This window comes from Patiria miniata, unplaced genomic scaffold (genome assembly GCF_015706575.1).
Source record: "Patiria miniata isolate m_02_andy unplaced genomic scaffold, ASM1570657v1 HiC_scaffold_23, whole genome shotgun sequence".
NCBI classification, from domain to species: Eukaryota; Metazoa; Echinodermata; class Asteroidea; order Valvatida; family Asterinidae; genus Patiria; species Patiria miniata.
In genome coordinates, this window is record NW_024037062.1 from 5441980 (window position 1) to 5458672 (window position 16693).

The 16693-nt window shown below is 41.5% G+C and overlaps 1 protein-coding gene across 6 annotated transcripts in view; it reads left to right on the forward strand.

Annotated features, from left to right (window-relative positions):
• LOC119731248 (rap guanine nucleotide exchange factor 2-like) overlaps window positions 1-16693 on the forward strand; it is an 81199-nt gene that overhangs the window by 10949 nt on the left and 53557 nt on the right. For all 6 annotated transcript variants that reach the window (XM_038204336.1, XM_038204339.1, XM_038204337.1 and 3 more), the window contains exons 4-5: window positions 4031-4114; window positions 6873-6948. In XM_038204336.1, the coding sequence (XP_038060264.1) occupies window positions 4031-4114; window positions 6873-6948 (160 nt within the window). The remainder of the gene's footprint in view (window positions 1-4030; window positions 4115-6872; window positions 6949-16693) is intronic.

The window sequence follows — 16693 nt, forward strand, 5'->3', positions numbered from 1 at the left end:
AAATTTAATATGATGAACTTGTCGAACTTTTAAACAGTTTTTAACCTGAATAAATTGGCTATTAAAAGTCAACCAATCAGATGACAATGATTTTTTCAGGTGTTATATGAAACAAATAATGAATGTTTCACGTTCGTGCTATGGAAAGAATAATTTCTTTTGGTGACAGAGGAAATGTTCCATTCCACTCGGCTTCGCCTCGTGGAATGGAACATTTCATCTGTCACCTCATGAAATTATTCTTACTATTGCACTCACAAACATTAATTATTTGTATACCATCCACCCCAAAAATAGACCTAAGACCTAATGAGGTAATGGCTTTGTTTACATATGCTCTTTCCTATGTGAGCGAAGTCGGGACGCCAGATGAAGTAGGGACCGTCTACCACATAGGAAACATGTAAACAAAGCGTGACGTCATTAGGTCTCAGGCCTATTGAGGCAGGAGTTGCTAGATAGACTGGGATTTAGGTCATAGAACTTTCTAGAAAACTGGAGTTGCTGTCTGTGGCTACAGTTATTCACCGTAGCGTGCTAATGACAAAAACGTAAATCATAGCCGCTAATACACTTCAATCGGATGCCGTTAACGATGCAAACCACACACTGTGTTCACTGTGTGTGCATGTTCACCATGCCAATGAGATTGGTATGTCGTCCATTTTTGTCCTTCATACATGTAGGTCTGTCATTAATGCGTTGTTGTCCAGACATGGTGCATCAAACAATCGTTAATTATACTAACGTCAGTGTAAGTAAATGATTCGTCGTGAGCAGGACACAAGGAAACGTAATTGGACCCCAAATGGTGGACCTACTGTGAACGCTGATGCACCTCCCCCGGGGGTCCCCGGGGGTCCCTGGGGGATCCTCAAAAATCTTCTTTGCCAAATGGAGGATTTTGCAGGATTGAAGCTATATGGCAAAAATGTGTGGCTGATTTTGGAGGATGCACTGTGTCAAGGTCTTGGGCCGGACCTTGTTTTGTTTATGCTCAACCGTGCATAAATTTAGGCCTAGATTATACTTGAAATCCTCCCCACTGCTCAAGGATGTCACTGGCTCTGCCTCAACATACATGTATTGACGGTGATTGCTGGAAGATTTTGCAGGATTGAGGCAGTGGTCACCCCTCCAAGGACCACATTCAGGATTTTGGAGGATTGAGGCTGTATGCAATTTTTACATGGAGGTAGTTGGAGGATTTTGCAGGATAGGTTGCATCCTAGCAAAAATGCCTAGGGAGTTGGGGTTAAGCTTGTACAGTGCATGGAACAAGTATACGGATGCTATGAACAAAACCCCAGCAAAGCACATGGCTTATTAGAGTTGTTCATCTAACAAGCATTTTGTATTTCTGGAAGGAATCGAAAAGGACCACATTCTATATAGCATTGCATTTTGTGTGTAGTTACTGGTAGCTACAAATTTTGGTTTTAATATGGCAAAATGGTTAAAAGGGTAGAATGATCCAGGGGAAATTCCTTTTGTTGTTTAGCATAATTGCAAAAAAAAAAAGGTATTTCAAATAATGTCATTTACGTATTTTGAACTTAAGATACAATGCACTTATAGCACACAAAAATGGTTAACACTTTTATGGCTGACATACCTCATTTCTAAGCGTCAAGCAGACCGTGATTAATTGTTTGACCTATACAGCCAGGTTCTATTTAGACAAGTGCTGAAACCATGAGTCATTTTTTTTCTCTCTTTTCAGCTGTTCATACAAGCATTTATCAGTTGAGTATTTACATTTGTGAAACCTCACTAATCAGCTGTCAGCCTTTAGGGGCAGGAGTTCCCTTGTTTATTTACTGGTTCTCCCCCAGGGCCAGCTTTTATCAATTCCTTGAGTGGCATAATATTAATAGCCTACCTTTTCATAGAAAACAAGAGTTGTATGCTTAGCAGTCATACTTTTTAAAGCATTTTTGTCAAAATTGTCTGGTGTTATCAAAGGGAAAATGACCAGTGCAAGGAAATCTGTAAATTAACCCTAGATATCCTCTTTGGCAGTATTTGTTTAAGAACCATAGCGGTATGTATGTCTTTCAGAGGTACAGTCAGTGACCGAGCAGTGCAGGATTGTCCTTACCACCTTGAAAGTGGGTCCAAGTAACCTTTTAACAACAAATGCCTTTGAAGGTTTGATTTGCAGTATACATGTACTATTACTACAGAAATGATAAACAATACTTTAGCAAGGATTTAACATTTAAAAACTCACAATTGTTCTTGGTAGTGCTTCAGCTGAACTGCCGAACTGAACAAAAATTCACCGAACATACAGTGTAGCCCTTCAGAACTGAACCCAACTGAATTGTTGAGTTCGGATACATATTTTTATTTGCACAATCAAAAAACAAACAAACAAAATTTGCATCATAAAATTACCGATTTTTACTTCTAACTAATAGAAAACAATATTTTAGGCTGAAAAAAATTGACTCAAACTGAAAGGAAATTTGTATACTTGTACGTGCAGGGGCGTACATTGGCGACACAATCCATGTTCCAAGCCGCGTCACACCATCACTGGATCATAGATGAGAGGCCACGTGCACCCGCCGCCAGTAATTTGCTAAAATCACGCTGCTCAAATGTTACCAATCAGAGTTTCCATACTTGGAATAAATACATTGAAACAGAAAAAAATACGTACACAGATAAGAAAGCTTCCTGTTTTGTGAAATTACAGGCTGAAATCATCATTTTTAGATCATTTAAAACATGTTTGCTTGACATATTTCAAGAAGTGGTTGTTGTTGCTGAGTTAACTGGTTGCTGGCCTTTATACCGTTCGTTATCATCTTTATGAGGCGGGAACCACTTTATGTGCTAAGCAAGAAGATCTTGGAGGAATAACAGTTGCTGTTATCACGTCTATGTCGGGGAAAAATTGTTTGGCAATGCTTCATGCACTGTCAATCACCATCAATGAAAAAGAAGAAATACTAAAGGGGTACTTTTTGAGAGTTTTTGACGTAAACTGTAGTTGAGATGGGTTTTTGGTAAGACAAAATGGGCAATATGGACGTGTGTTTCAGGAATGAAACTCAATCCATTTCAAATTTTGCACTTCGAGCACGTAAAAAATACATACTTTTGTATTCGTGCTGTAAAGCAGGGGCAGTTTGGTGTGGCCAGGTTTACATGTATTCTGACCCATTACATAAATGGAGTTATTATGCATGAAGACAGATAATGGGTATACTCCCGCAGCAAGTCGTTTGATATTGGAATTTGCTGCAGAACCCAAACCAAACCAATGATCAGATACAAATTGCCGAACCGAACCCGAGGGCTCACTTGCAGCACTAGTTCTGGGCATACATGTATTTCTTCTTGGATTATTCTCAATACCATTAGATTTTGTAACAAGAGTCACAAAGAAACCATAGAAATATCTGCTTTTGACAGACAGTGACTAGATACATGCCAGTCAAAACCAACTACAACATCCAAGATAAACTAGAGGTTCGCGTTTGTTGTTACAAACGCAGAGTGGTCGGGTAGACAACTTTTTCATTTGACATTGTCCAGTTAAGTTATGAATATGTTTATGTCAGAAAAAATGATCACGAACTTTAACCTTTCCAGTACCAATTATTTTGTACAAAAAGAATGCGTCTTTTAGGGTATGATAAATTTCAGTAAACATTTGGGTACACGTACAGGTTATTTCCGGTTTGATGACATCATCAGTCAAAAAGGGAAGGGAGGACACTTGTTTAACATTAAGTAAAAATAACGCATGGAAATATGGAAATTAAGTGTATGTGATACACTTAATTTGTACGGAAAAAAAGAAAGAAAGAAAGATTAATCGCAACAAATCCAAAGAGTGGTCGGGTTGTGCCTGACCACTCAATGACAACCTGATTTCCCAAATTATCCTTATCTGATATTGTGATGGGTCCACATGACACAAGTACATGTACTCCCCCCCCCCCCCTAATCATGCATATAACATGATGTTGGCAATTTCATGACTAACATTGTCCTGTTCTTTATCTCTCTGCAGTCGAGATGATCGCAGCACGTGTTGGTACATCCTCTTGTCAGGCTCTGTCTTCATTGATCAGGCCATGTTCCTACCTCGAAGCAGGTGAGTTGCTAGCTGAAAAGTTGACTGCCATGGGCCCTGTTGAACTTTGTGTTCAAAGAGGCTGGTCTGGCAAGGTTTCACCACATGAATGGATTCTCACGTAATAGCTTATGATAGCAATCTTCATTTTAATATGACAACACAATAGGTGACTCCATTATTTTTGGCAGTTGAAACTTTGCTTTGTTCCAAAATGGTGGTTCCTAATTGAAATATTTTCAGTTAGGAATTGCCTTCTTTTTTGTTTACTGATGTTGCATTAGGATGAAATATGTATGCAGATTTTACTGTTAGCATTGGCACTGTGGCTGTATAATTAGCTGTGACTTTGGCTAGGAACATCAATCTCTTCTAACCATACCGGTACCTGCAAACCAAAATTCTTTGCAAACCAGTAATGTGTAACTGTTTAAGTGCAAAATTTTCTGCTATAATTAGTAGGGATGTTTTTACGTACATGAACAAGGAATTGGCTGGCAAACATGATGCAATCGATCGTGACATTATATCTGCTGTTCTTGGACCTTGAGGATCTTTTCTTTGCCAATGAGATCCGGACTCTACATCATCATTGGCAGAAGTGTATGAACCTCAAAGGGGACTACACTAGGCTCAGAACTGATCATAATTACTGTCTAAAAACATCCACCAGTTGCATCATGTTTGCCAGCCAATTCCTTGTTCATGTTTGGAAAGTTATTGAAGCCAGACAGTGCCAGATGTGGGGAATAAGCTGGGTGAGTAGTGAGTTCAAAGCCACAGTCATGTAACCATGGCAACTATTGACTTGTGAGCCAGTATACATTGGTAACCTACTAACTTCGGTGACCTGAACCATAAACAAACCAATGAGAGTATTTGATTCACAGAGCACTTTGTAAACAATCAGAAGTGCTGTACTTAATACATGTACAGGATTTTAATGGTGTAGCACAGTCCCTTCCTGGTTGGGCTCAGAATGTTTCAGCCAACATGTACCAGTACATGTACGTACATGTACGCCTTGGTCAAAGACCAAAGACCTCAAGCTGTTTGAAACCTCAGTGTATTCGTGTACATGTACATTCCTGTTGTCTTGCCCTGTTTAAATAGGTTGTCAAACATCTCTGAGCTAAAGGAAAGCCAGAAAGGCAATTCCAATTGCACTTGTGAAGGGGTGTATAATTGAGTGCTGACAACACCCTTATTGACTGCATGTCTCATGCATGAACAGCACCATGATTGATTCTTCTATTTGCTTCCGGCTCACAAATACTCTTAAAGTGAGCACATGTGACAAAGCTAATAAAACAGCTGAATGTATGCAAAGGGAAAACCAGCTCCAGCTTTTACACTCTATCCTTGTATGCTGCCCTCTAGAGTCAATAAGTGTATTAAGTGCATGTCTATTGATAAACAAACTGGATTTAGCATTATTTTTTATTGATATTGAAAATCACTTTGATGGCAATGTGGTGTTCTTGTATGAGTTTAGCCAGTCAGTTAAAACCCATTGACCAAAATGGCATACATGTAGTCAAAATAGCAACTCCAAAGAAATAGATTTCAGTTTCCAAAAATATCAGATTCTCACAGCTTGATGTGATAAATGATCATGTGATATCAGGGGGAGGTCCCGCTGCTTTTTGATTGGTATAGAGTATGTAGATTCTGATTGGAATCATGACTCTATAAAGGTTAACAGTTGGAGTTGACTAAGCCTACATTTGTAAATGTCAAAGCTGTTGTTTTGATGTGACAATGTATAAAATGCACATCAAGATCGATGCCCTTAGATTCCAAGGATGTGTCAGTTGATTAAAAAAAACCCAAAGTTTTGAATAGCTGTTGCTTCAAGCAGAAAAAAATGAGAAAACCTGTGGAGCTTAGGCCCATTGTAGACCCATTGTAGACTACGATAGCCTAATTATTGTAATAATGTCTCTCAAATTGGTGCAGTGCGAGAATTGTGTCTCATTCATTATTTATACACTGACATTGATATTACCGATATTATGTGTAATTTTTTGTACTCATACATGTTCATTTATGTGAACAAAGACAGTAAAAATAGTCATATTTTTTGTTCAACACATTACTACTGCTGGTATGTTTCTTTGTCATAACCACTATTTGTTTTTGGTTTGTTATACATTATTTTAGGACACACGATTACCACAAATATGACCACCAATGGCAGTAAAAAAATGTCTGAAAAGAACATGTACGTCATTCCTGCATGTGTATTGAGCCAATTAGATCGTACCATTTTACTCTGTCCTTGGCTGCGTAAATGAAATGTCTGCGCACCTTTGCTAAGTGCTAAATTTCATACCAGTACATGTTCATGTCCATTGGTTTTACCGGTATATACAGTATGTACAGTAGTGAAAAGAGTGTCTTGGAAAACACATTTTATCAACAAAGCTACATATTTTTACTTAAAAAATGTTTGACTAAAAATAGACATGTACATCTACATGTAAATCATGAAAAAAGTCAACTTGAAAACAGCCTGTGCTTTGAATTGCAGACTGATCTTATTTGTTGCATTTTCCCCACCATTTCTGATACAAATAAGTACCTGATTGATCATGCGTACTCGGAGCCTTACCACGCTTGTTTGTTTGGAGATTTTTTTCCGTATACACACTTGAGCATCAGTCGCCATCAACCGTGCACCGTCGCCATCTGTGTGCAGTAATAAACACACTGATAGGATAAGTGACGCTGCAAGAAGCCATACTGACTCAGATGTCTTAATCCTTTTACTTGGCAGCTTTGGCAAGCGTACATCAGGCAGTGGGCGTAGGGGCGCTGATTGCCTCATCTTAGAGGCCTCCGAACTACTTGTGGTAAGTCATCAATTTGGTTTAATATTTCCTGCAAACGCTTCGCTTCAAAATATGTTTTTAACTGTGAATTGTATAATCTCGTGTTTGTCCATTTGAATTTGTTGCCATGTTGGTTACCATTAACCCTTACTCTCTGAGGGTAGTTTACTGCATGTCAGTTGGTTATGCCAATGCCCTCCAGCTGCAGTTTATTGGAGGATACTTTGATGTAGCAGTGAAGGCTCCAATTGGCAGGAGTTGGAGGCCCTGGAGGGTGCCTGATACTGACCAGCTGGGGGCACTCACTTTGTTATCAGAGGACTCTCATTGTTCTCTGTGGCATGTATTGGAGTGCCTGTCCAGTTACCCTTGAAATGACATGGCAGATATTGGAGGGCCATGCAAAAAACATAGGAGATTTTCTTGAGGCACAATTGGCATGCGTTGGAGGGTCTAGTAGGGTAAGGGTTAATAAAGTGCAACTACATGTAGGCAAACCAGCCATAGCAAGGTACATGTAGATGGTCGAATGGTTGAGATGTCTGCAGTACTGGTAAGCAGGAGGTCATAAGTAGGAGACTCGCCAATTAAATGTACATGTAAGCTTGTTACTTGTGCTGCTGAAAGGCAAAGCATTGAAATATTGAAGTTCATTGTACATCTACATGCACATGACCATCGTACATCTTTCCTTTGTGTTTGCCCAATATTTACACTTGACAAAAATATTAAGTGAATACAGTGTTAATAGCTAAGGAAATGTCTAACCGGGAAAATCTTGATAATTGACTGATGATATCATTCCTGTTACGAATGTTTTGTAAGGATTGAGGAATCAACACAAAAACCAACACGAAACAAAGTTTATAATAAGCTAACAAGGATGCCATACATTAATCTTAACAAACTGACTTTCTCAATGTTCAGAACATAATGGACAACCTCTGGTTTGTTACGTTGACAAAATTGTCGTGATATATTCAGTTGACAGCAACTACATGAGCGTGCACTGTACATAATTTCCAGACAAACCTTTCAAAACATTCCAAGAAACTTTGTTAAATTTTGATGAAATGGGAGCAACAAAAGTTTGGCATCTCTTACATATGGAAATTCTGCACTCAAGAAAAGTCAAGAAACTTGACGATGATAAAAGAGGTTTTTGGCTTTGCAATGCAAACCTGTGGTCAGTCCCCCTCCCTGGTCCCAAGCGTGCAGGTTGCCATGGGTAACCTAGCCTAGGCAACAGTCGGGAGACTCAGTGAGATTGCATATTAAAGTTTCTCTGAAAAATTATACAAGTTGCCTGAATCAAAAAATATTCTGACTTTCACTGGTGAAATTATGATATTTTTTCATTCCTCTTTCATTCATCGGAAATTTCTGAAAATTATTAATTTGCTATGATTTCTTCAAATCCCTTAAAAACCCTTTTTTTGAAGGAATGATTTATATTCAATGATATTTAAATATAAAATACAAAAAAAATCAAGTCTTTAACACATGTTATTGAAATTTTAAGAGAATCATTGGATTTTCCAACAAACAAGATTGTCAGTTATTTTACCCAGTCAGTGCCAAACATTGTAGCACAACTGGATTGATTTGCAACAGCATTTCCTGATGTGTTTTTCCCCCTAGGGAAACTCTGATGTACACTTAGGCTTTAATTGCAGTGGAGGTTTAATTTGAGTTGACACATTTGATGAAACCCTGCAGGGTTTTCACTTTAACAGCAGTGTGTCCAGATTATCATATTATCAGTAGTGCCTGGTCAGTCATCAGTGGTCAGTCATCATTGGTGTGAAGGTCAATTAACGTGGATCTCCCAATGTCAAGTTTTGTCCAACATAATGGGCATATTTCTTTTGCATAAATCTACTAGACTTGGCCCAAGTCTGAGTTGCGCTCGGTCTGTGCCTATAGTAAGTCCACGCAAAGCGCATACGTCCAGCCGTACAAAAACGTACAATGTACATGTATATTGTACATGTTATTTTCATGATGCAGCAAAGTCCGAGACTTGGTCAATCTGCAAAGCGTACGCGCTCGTTTGCTCCATGTTTGTACACAGTCTATTGAAAGATGGCCCTTTTGGAGAGATGGTAACTAAGTAGTTTTTGTAAACAAAATTTATTTCAAATTTTTTGAGATACCGACTTAAAGCAGTTCCGACTTGAGTCAAGCCTATAAAGCTACAGCTGTTCACCAGAACGCACCAATTGATGCAAAAACTGAAGCTGCAGACTCAAAAACCTTTTTGTAGTCACAGCTCAAATTGGTTGAAATTATATTGTGATATCGGAAAATAAGAAAATTGAAAAGAAAACAGGATAAGGAAATTGCAATATTCAATGAACTCAAAATTCCAAATACATGTACATTGTATACTTGGAAATGCATTCATATTGCCATTTTTTCCAAAAATGCTTTTCATTTAATAACCATAATCTTTTGATGATTATTAAAAGTGCATAAAGGAATTAATTATGAAACAAACTTGAAATTCAGAAATATTATTTTTCAACATGATCTGCAAGTTTTTGGCTTCCAAATTGTTGTGTTGCAGTGGTCTAGACTCATTCTTGCTATACATATTTCAAGCATCAAATTTTGAACCACACTATATCAACAAAAGACTGGTGCAACATACAAAGTACTGTGAGATACATGTACATTTATCAGGTCCTACACTATGTACATGTATGTAGCTTCAGAATTATCCATATAGTTATCCCAGCACACAAACGCAAAAGCGTGTGTGACAGAAATGACGAGGTGCGCTCCAACAGCTGGATTTTTGTGGACCAAACTTTTGTACCCTGAAATTCATTTGCACAGTAATTTCACGAAAACAGCAAATTTCCAATGATAACAAATTTGATTTTTGAATCAAAATTGGCATTCAGCAAGCTCAGTTTTGAGTAGGTTTTAAGAGGATCATATTAATTTCAATGTGAAGCCCACACAAGCATATTAACCCAGTATCGGTTTCCACTGCAATTGTTTTCAAGTACATGTACCTTGCAGGAGAAGTCCTAGAGATATGTCTGTTACTTCCCCCCCCCCCCCCTCTGCACCGAGGGTGTCTTTTGGACAAACAACAATTCCTTGGGTAAAGGTCAATGAGTTATATGCGTAATAAATACTACGTAGATATTGTAACGTGCGTAGCCAATCGGTTTCCCTAGTGTCTGGAAGGCCTCATCACAATCTTCTGTCCACTGGAAGACCCGATTCTTCTCCATCAGCCGATGCAATGGTTGAGCTATTTTGGCGAAGCCTTTTATATAGCGTCTATAGTAGGATGCCAACCCAATGAAGCTCCTCACGTCCCTGGTAGACTGAGGCACTGACCACTCCTCCACCGCTCTGACTTTCCCCGGATCTGTGGATACCCCGTTTCTGGATATAATATGGCCAAGATAGGTGACTGACTGCTGAAAAAGGCTGCACTTCTTGGGCTTCAACTTAAGATTGGCCTCCCTGAGCCTTTGGAACACCTCCCGCAGTCGGTCTACTTCATCGTCCACACTCTCGGCAAAGACTATTATGTCATCCAGGTACAAGAGAAGGGTCCTCCACTGAAGACCAGCAAAAATCCTCTCCATCAGCCGTTCGAAAGTAGCAGGGGCGTTACATAAGCCGAATGGCATTACATTCCACTGATAAAGCCCAGATCTAGTCACAAAAGCCGCCTTCGCCTTGGCATCATGGTCCAGCTGCACCTGCCAGTATCCACTTGCCAGGTCAAGCGTTGAGAACCACTGGGAACCAGCAAGTGAATCCAAACTGTCGTCAACCCGAGGTATGGGGTAAGCGTCTTTCAGGGTGTGAGCATTGAGGGATCTATAATCCACACAAAACCGGGTAGAGCCGTCTTTTTTCTTTACCAGTACGACCGGTGATGCCCACGCGCTGCTAGACGGCTCAATTATCCCCTTCTGCACCATTTCCCGAACTTGCTCATCTGCTTCCGCCCTCTGCCAGATGGGAAGTCGCCTTGCTCGTTGACGAATTGGCGTCGTTTCATCAACCCGGATGCTATGGTGGACAATATCTGTCTTGCCCAGGTCACCCAAACCCTTGGAAAATATGTCTTGATAATCTATCAGTAGTTTCTTGACTCGTTCTCTGTCGGCATTATCCGACAGTTGGCTTACACTCTGCTGGTAAAGTTCGGCAAGATGTTCCGGTACTTCCCTTGATCCCTTGTCCGCCCTCTCCATTATTGTTACTGACACCCCAGGGGGTTCTACATCTTCCTCATTTATGGCTGTGAGTGTCCCTACTGTACATCCTCCACTGACTGTCGCTACGCTTGCACCTGGGTTAAACACTCGAATTGGGTAGCTGTCAACTCCCGCATCCACCAGCACTCTGGCGACCAGTAACCCTCTTTCGGACAAGACGTTCCTGTCAGTGGGCTCAATCATTCCCAAACCTTGGAGTTCCATCGGCTGTTCCAGGACTCCCGTGATGATGGCTTCATGTCCTGGTGGAATCCGGGATGTCTTTTCGGCACGGACCTTATAACAAGATGAAGTGGTTCTCTTGCCATCACAAAGGGGCACGGTGTGCTCCGCTATTCTAAGTTGAAGTTCTTTCAGGTCCAGGGTACAGGCAGTGGTCAGCAGAAAATTCATTCCAAGTATGCCCCTATTTCTAATTGGCGCGACAATGACCTCCACTTCAGCACGGTATCCTCCTATTTGTACCCCCATCAGGGCACTCCCCTTGGCTGTTAGTGGCTTACCATCCGCCTGGCGGATTACATCACTAATCGGCACCAAACTGGGACGAACTCCTCTGATCATCGAGTTATACTCTGTGATACTAATCAGTGTCTCTGAAGATCCTGTGTCGATCAGAAATGGCAACGAGTGTTGGCCGATTTGCCCTTCCACATACACTCCATGAAGTGCTCCTATTTCTTTTGGATGCGATTGAACCGTTTCTCCATCCGAACCATCCTCGTCAATCCTTAATTTTTCTTTGCCTCCACGACCACCACCTTGTTTGGGTCTGGTTCTGCTAGTGACCTCCCCATGACCCGCTGGGTTGGTCCTGCATCGTTTCCCGACTGTGGGTTAGTGTTGAGCTTAGGGCAGTCCCGTTTAAAGTGCCCAATTTCTCCACAATTGAAACAGCTTAGCCTCCGTCGTGGCTCCCCCTCCCACTTGACACGTTGAGGAGCCTCCTGCTTCATCGCTTCAGTCAATTTCGACATCAACTGATGCAATGTCTGTAACTGTTCCGACATTACCCTTGTTTGCTGTTCAAACTCCTCTCTCGAGACGATTTCCACTTGTCTTGTTGTTCTGGGATTTCTATCTAACCGTCCACCCTGGGCTTGTTGCCGCTGTCTCTCCGCATTTAGAAATGACTCCGTTTCCAATGCTGCTCTAACAGCCTCGTCCAGTGTCTTGGGGTGAGCCCTAAATATTCCAGCTCGAATTTCTGCATTTGGTATGGCATCCACTAAGTGCCCTCGTGCCAGGCGCTCTCTGCTGTCTCTCGGGAGCTCTGGATACGCCAGCTCTGTCAGTCGACGTATGCCCTGCCCAAGCTCCTGCAAACCTTCCCCTGTTTTTCTTGTTCTGCTTCGCAGCTCCGCTAAAAACGTTTCGGCTTGCTCACCAGGCCCGTATCTCCTCTCCAGTCTCTCTGTGAGCTCCGAATAGCTCAACACATCACCGGAGACCCTGTCTCCCAACACCTGTTGAGCTTGACTCTTCAGACTAGCTGCTAGGAAATATGCCTTTTCTTCAGCCGACCAGCCATTGATGACCGCACAAGACTCAAAATGGGCCTTGTAGTCTCTCCATGGGATAGCCCCCGCGAATCGGTCAGGAACCATGCTTGGTTTGCGGTGGACTCTGCCTTCCACCTTGGCACCCACAGCTGATTTGGGTAGCTCCACCCTCTGCGACACCGTTGGGACCTTGTCAGGAGGGTTCCATGAGAGCCCTGCTGCTCTTTGCCAAATCGCTGGCTGACTTTGCTGCTGCAACCCCGTGCTCATGATTCCCGCTGGCGTCCTTGTCGGTGCGGTAACCGAAGGCTGTTGTGGCGTTCCGTGAAACTGGTGCTGCAAATTACATCTCACCTCATCCGTCAAAAACGGATTGCCGCTCGGAGTTGTAGTCATACTGTAAGCTGAACCTGCAAAACCATCTTGTAGCAATGGGCCAGCTTGTCTCTGCCAGGATGCACTGCTCGGCTCGGATTCGGTTTGGGACCGACCCACAAAACCTTGATAAGCCGGCGCCTCCACCCGCCTTGGTCCCGGATCCACTGGTGTGGACATATACCCCGGCCAAGGAGACGATAATGATGGGTAGATTACTGATGATGCCCCTCCTGCGACCTGTGGGGGAAGTTCCTGTGACCTCTTGTCCAACTGGACATTCTTTGTCTGCCCATCAGTTGCCACCAACATTACTCCACCTGCTCCTTTCACAGAGCCTTGCCCCAGCGGAAACGTAGTGGTTGATACCATCGGCGTCAACCTCGGAGGTGATGGTGTCACCACAGGCTGCAGTGTTATGCTTGTCCTGCTCACCACCCTTGCTGGTGTCTGAGAGTATCCCATACTCGCTGGTGTCCCCGAGTAGCCACTACTCGCTTTGATTCCGGAGTCTCCACTCCCTTCCAGGATCCCATCCTGATGCTCCATTTTCTTCCAGGCTCCAACAACTTATCACCACGGTGGATCCCACCGCTGCCACCAATGTAACGTGCGTAGCCAATCGGTTTCCCTAGCCCTGCCAGGTCTAATGACGTCAGCACCTGCGGTTGAATGCCACAGCTCCGGGATACTTCTTGTTGAGCCCTTCTCTGCCTCAGTGGTAGTGTGGATTACTTGTGGTTTGATTTGGGGGCGGGGTGACCTAGTGGATTGGGTGGATCACTATGGATTGGGTGGATCACTGTGGAAAGGGGGGTGGATTCGGGTGGATTTGGGTGGATCACGGGTGGATTTAATGTGGATCACTGTGGACCACACCCTTTAACCAAGTATAATTAATTAGACAATCAACAATAAATTAGGCACAGGAGATTGGTTTGACTTCTTCGGCCCCACCTGATCAAGAAGTGAGTTTTATTTCATCAGCTCTGCCTTTTATAGGCCAACATCCCTATAATCTTGTACACGTGTGCTTTACTCAATACAAAAGGATTTGACCAATCAGATTTCAGTAGGTGACTAAAGACACACCCACTTAACAGTGCTATTTGGCTCATACAGTTGAGATAAGGGAGACTGATATAAAACGCGTAGTTCGTGATTTGTCACAATATGCAGAGCTGAGCACGCTATGCCTGGTCACCACAACTGAATTCCCTGTTGTGTTTATGCATTCTCATACTCCTACGTACATGTCTATGAAGTACAGGTACATGTAAGGTGTTTGTTTTCATGGGGAGATCTTGCTTCTGATTAAATTTGTGTGTGTGTTTTTTGCACTTAGAAGCTTGGCCATCCAAGCAGTTACACAAAGCTAAGAATGAGTAATTTAAATGTGTGTAGAAATTTGACTGCAAATAATTGAACCATGTATAACAAGTGTAGTCACAGTCAGGAAATCTAAACATGCATGTTTGGTCTAGTTGAAATGGCGCAACCCTCCCCCCCCAAAAAAAATAAATAAATAAATAAATAAAAATAAATAAATAAAAATAAATAAAAATATAAATATAAATATAAATATAAATATAAATATAAATATAAATATAAATAAATATATAAATAAAAAAATAAAAAAATACAAAATAAAATAAATACAAAATAAAATAAAACAGCCAAACAAACAGAAACTCAGAACAAAAGAACACAAATTAAAAATTTTCTCCATGGAATACAGAACATTAACTATGTACAAATACGTGTTCAACTCGGACTTTTTTTAAACAGACAGATCTATACTTGAATTAAAGCTTGGCACTGAATGTAAGGTACATTTGAGCACTTTGTTGCATGCTTGCCAGCTAAATGTCGACACTGCCTGCTGTAACATGACCAGTGTGGGAGACAGAGAGTCGCAGGCCCAAGTGGTATTTTCTAGTTCAAAATCCCATTGATTTCAGCGAGAGGGAGGGATGACTTGGGTAACTGATGCCACGTAACACTTGCCGTCGATGGCACTTAGGTTGATTGTGTAACGGGAGTTGTTCTCCCAGTGCTGTATACGGTCGTCCAGTCCTGTCTTACTGGTTCTCTCTCAGGCACTTCCTTGCTGCGGCATTGGACTGTGTTGATGAACACCTCTCTGGTTTTTCACAACCCTCACCTAAGATTTGATGTTGGAGTGTGTGTGATTGCATTTGGGTGGATGCATAGAGAGTGGATGTCAGCAAATATGTAAGTACCGGTAGTATGGGCTCCGTGCGCCGACGAAAGAGGGCACCCTTTTACCTAGCAACAATGTCCCATGGGCGGGACATTTCGCTGGTTGACGCGCACCGTTCCTTGTGTGTGACGCACGTACACCAGGGGATTTGTACTATGTTAACGCAGTGGCCGCGCTTCGCAGCAATGAATTGCAGTCAGGCAAGATGGCGTCGGTAGGTCACCCCCAACTGTACTTGCTTTGCCGGTGAGGGGGTACTTGTGAACGGAGCGGATAAGGGTGTGCATTTGTGGGTAGTGCAGGAATCGGGTACCCGATTGAAAAAAAGGGTACCGGGTACCCGTTAAAGAAACCCAACCCCAAAATTTAAATCTCGGAAGTTGCCGTACAGATTGCTCATAAATGTCCGCAGAATAATACCACACCAATGGGTCAATATGGCAAGATACAAGTGTACATCACATTCAATACAAGGTATAAATTGCATTGTCGCAAGCGTCATACATGTGAATCTGTTGTTTTTCCGTGCAGCCTGACATTCAAAACCTTCTTGTTTATTGTTTCAGAATGTAAATTGGTTACAGGTACTCAATGCCATAATCTAGGACTGGTTCCTGACACCAGTGTTCAGGTACTCAGTACATGTAGTAGTTTGCTTTCTTAAGCAAACATACTGGTACATGTACAATGTTTATTTGTCTTCAAATTTAATGTTGGTTGGTTGGAGAAATGTATCACTCGACAAATATGAAGAAAGTGGGTTAAAGGGAGTCTTTACGTCTGGAAACTGGAATGCGCCATTTTGAACTCTAAAATGCATTTATTGTGAAATTATAATAATTGGAAAGACCATTAAAAAGTAGTCTCAAAATTAAACTAAAGATTCGCATTTGTTGAGTGGAGTGATCGGGAAGACAACTAACTCATTAGACATTGCCCAGTTAAGTTGAGAATATTTTTGTCAGCACAGAAAAAGTAGAACCAATTGTTTTTGTTTTGAAAAAAATAGTGCATCTTTTGGGGAGTGATAAATGTCAGTTAACAATGTACATTTTTTTGTACCCCTTATTTCCGGTTTGATGACGTCATCAGTCAAAATGTACAAAATGAATACTTATTTAGTTAGAGATGATACCATATCGGTATATGTTCATCATAGAGTAAAAAGAACCATTGAAAATCTGGAAATTATAATGAATGTTAATTGTAATAACACCTAACTTCCGGTTTGATGACGTGATTGACGTCACATGACTTGGCAGCCCAAGGTCAACATTGTGCTGGATAGCATTATTTGTGCTATGAAAATAGTCATTAGACAGGGATCTAATGATGGATTTCAATAGGCCCCTATATAATTTAAACAAAACCAAAAAAAAACCCCTAATCAATTCAAATTCTCCCTACAATAA